General features: G+C 58.6%; 1 protein-coding gene across 1 annotated transcript in view; it reads right to left on the bottom strand.

Moving 5' to 3' along the window:
• Positions 1-1423: 1423 nt before the first annotated feature.
• Positions 1424-1561, bottom strand: part of LOC106127964 (potassium/sodium hyperpolarization-activated cyclic nucleotide-gated channel 3) — a gene marked incomplete at its 5' end in the record, with an annotated part of 1868 nt that continues 1730 nt past the window's right edge. Inside the window, one exon of the mRNA XM_013326252.1 lies at positions 1424-1471. Coding sequence (XP_013181706.1) covers positions 1424-1471 — 48 coding nt within the window. The remainder of the gene's footprint in view (positions 1472-1561) is intronic.

The following is a 1561-nucleotide window of genomic DNA, read 5'->3' as shown; positions in this document are numbered from 1 at the left end:
GAAAAGTTTCGTTCAAGGTCGTTGTCCATAAAAATAATTGCAGCGGAGGCGGCGTCGGACACCGACAGCAGCACCGGCGACGAGCACCCCTCCCACCACAACCACCACGCGAATACTCTAGACGACAACTGCAACTCCGAGCGCGCCGCGGACGACGCCGGCTGGCAGGTCGCTTCTCTATTGCTAAAAAGTTCATTGAATAAATTCTATAAACTCAATTTACGCAAAACAGAATCACAAACATTTGTAATGAAAATAAAATAATTGTGTAATCAGAGTGCTTGGAGCGCGGAGGAGGGCAGTCGGCCCGCGTCCCGCCCTCCGTCCGCCGCCTCCGCGCACACGCCGCTCGCACACGCGCCCCACCCGCACAACGCGCAGCACAACGCGCAGCACAACGCGCAGGACGACACGCACTGGGTCGACGTCGTCTCTGGTGCGTCTGCTCTTCGAAATAACTTCAATGAGGGCTACGTAGCACCGGCTGGGGGCGGAGTCGATGTCGTGCGCCATTCAACACTTGCATGGCAAACACATCATATGATGCATCGATCAATAAAATTCTTCAAATATTCGGTTAACCACTTTGGCGGACCGCCGCTAAACTTACGCATCGAGAACCAAGCATTGATTTTTTGATCGTGTGATACGATGCGTTTTCGGTTTCAGTTCCGTTAATGATGGCCTACGTCACCAGATACGTGCCGGGGACGGACAAGCTGAGGCCGGGAGCTTTCGAGGTGAGTCGGAAGGACCTTTGATCTGTTTGAGAGAGAAAGAGATAATTGCATATGACGAGCACGTGCGGGGTGCGGGGTGGGGTGTGGGGTGTGCGCAGGTGCGGGGGGCGCGCGCGCACGTGACGACGGGCGTGGTGCACGCGGAGGACCCCGCCGCGCTCTCGCAGTGGCTCAAGAGCATCTCCGACAACATCGTGGGCCTCACCAACCTGCAGGTACGTCTGTGCGGAGGAGGGAGGGCACTGCGCACTCACCCACACCAATGCGTGTCGCTGTGCAGATGAAGCTGTTCAACCGGCACCTGGCGGGCGGCGAGCGCATCGAGTACATGGGCTGGGTGCACGAGGGCGTGGTCAGCGCCGCGCAGCCCTGGCAGACCTACCGCCCCAAGTTCCTCCTCCTCAAGGGAACCGACGTCATGCTCTTCGACGTGCCCCCGGTGACTATACACATCACTTCCTTCCTAACCTACTAGGGAACAGGGAATAGATAATAGATGACGATGTAACATTTGTGTTCGCGTAGATGAACATAACGGAGCTGGCGAAGTGCCCGGAGACGCTGAAGGTGTACCAGACGATGTTCCGCACGGTGAAGGAGAGCGAGACGGTGGACTGGCGCCAGCACTGCTTCCTGGTGCAGGCCAGCGGCGCGGGGCCCGGCGCTGCGCCCGCCGGGCCGCGCTACTTCAGCGCCGACACGCGCCGCGACCTGCTGCGCGTCGAGGCCGCCTGGACCCACAACATCGTCAACTCCGTCGTGCGTCTCGGGGTACGTCAATATACTTCCCTAACGATACTTCCCCCTCTCTGCATCTTTAT

This window comes from Papilio xuthus, unplaced genomic scaffold, assembly GCF_000836235.2.
Source record: "Papilio xuthus unplaced genomic scaffold, Pxut_1.1 DF828840.1, whole genome shotgun sequence".
NCBI lineage: Eukaryota > Metazoa > Arthropoda > Insecta > Lepidoptera > Papilionidae > Papilio > Papilio xuthus.
This window is presented reverse-complemented; position numbering and strand designations above follow the sequence as displayed.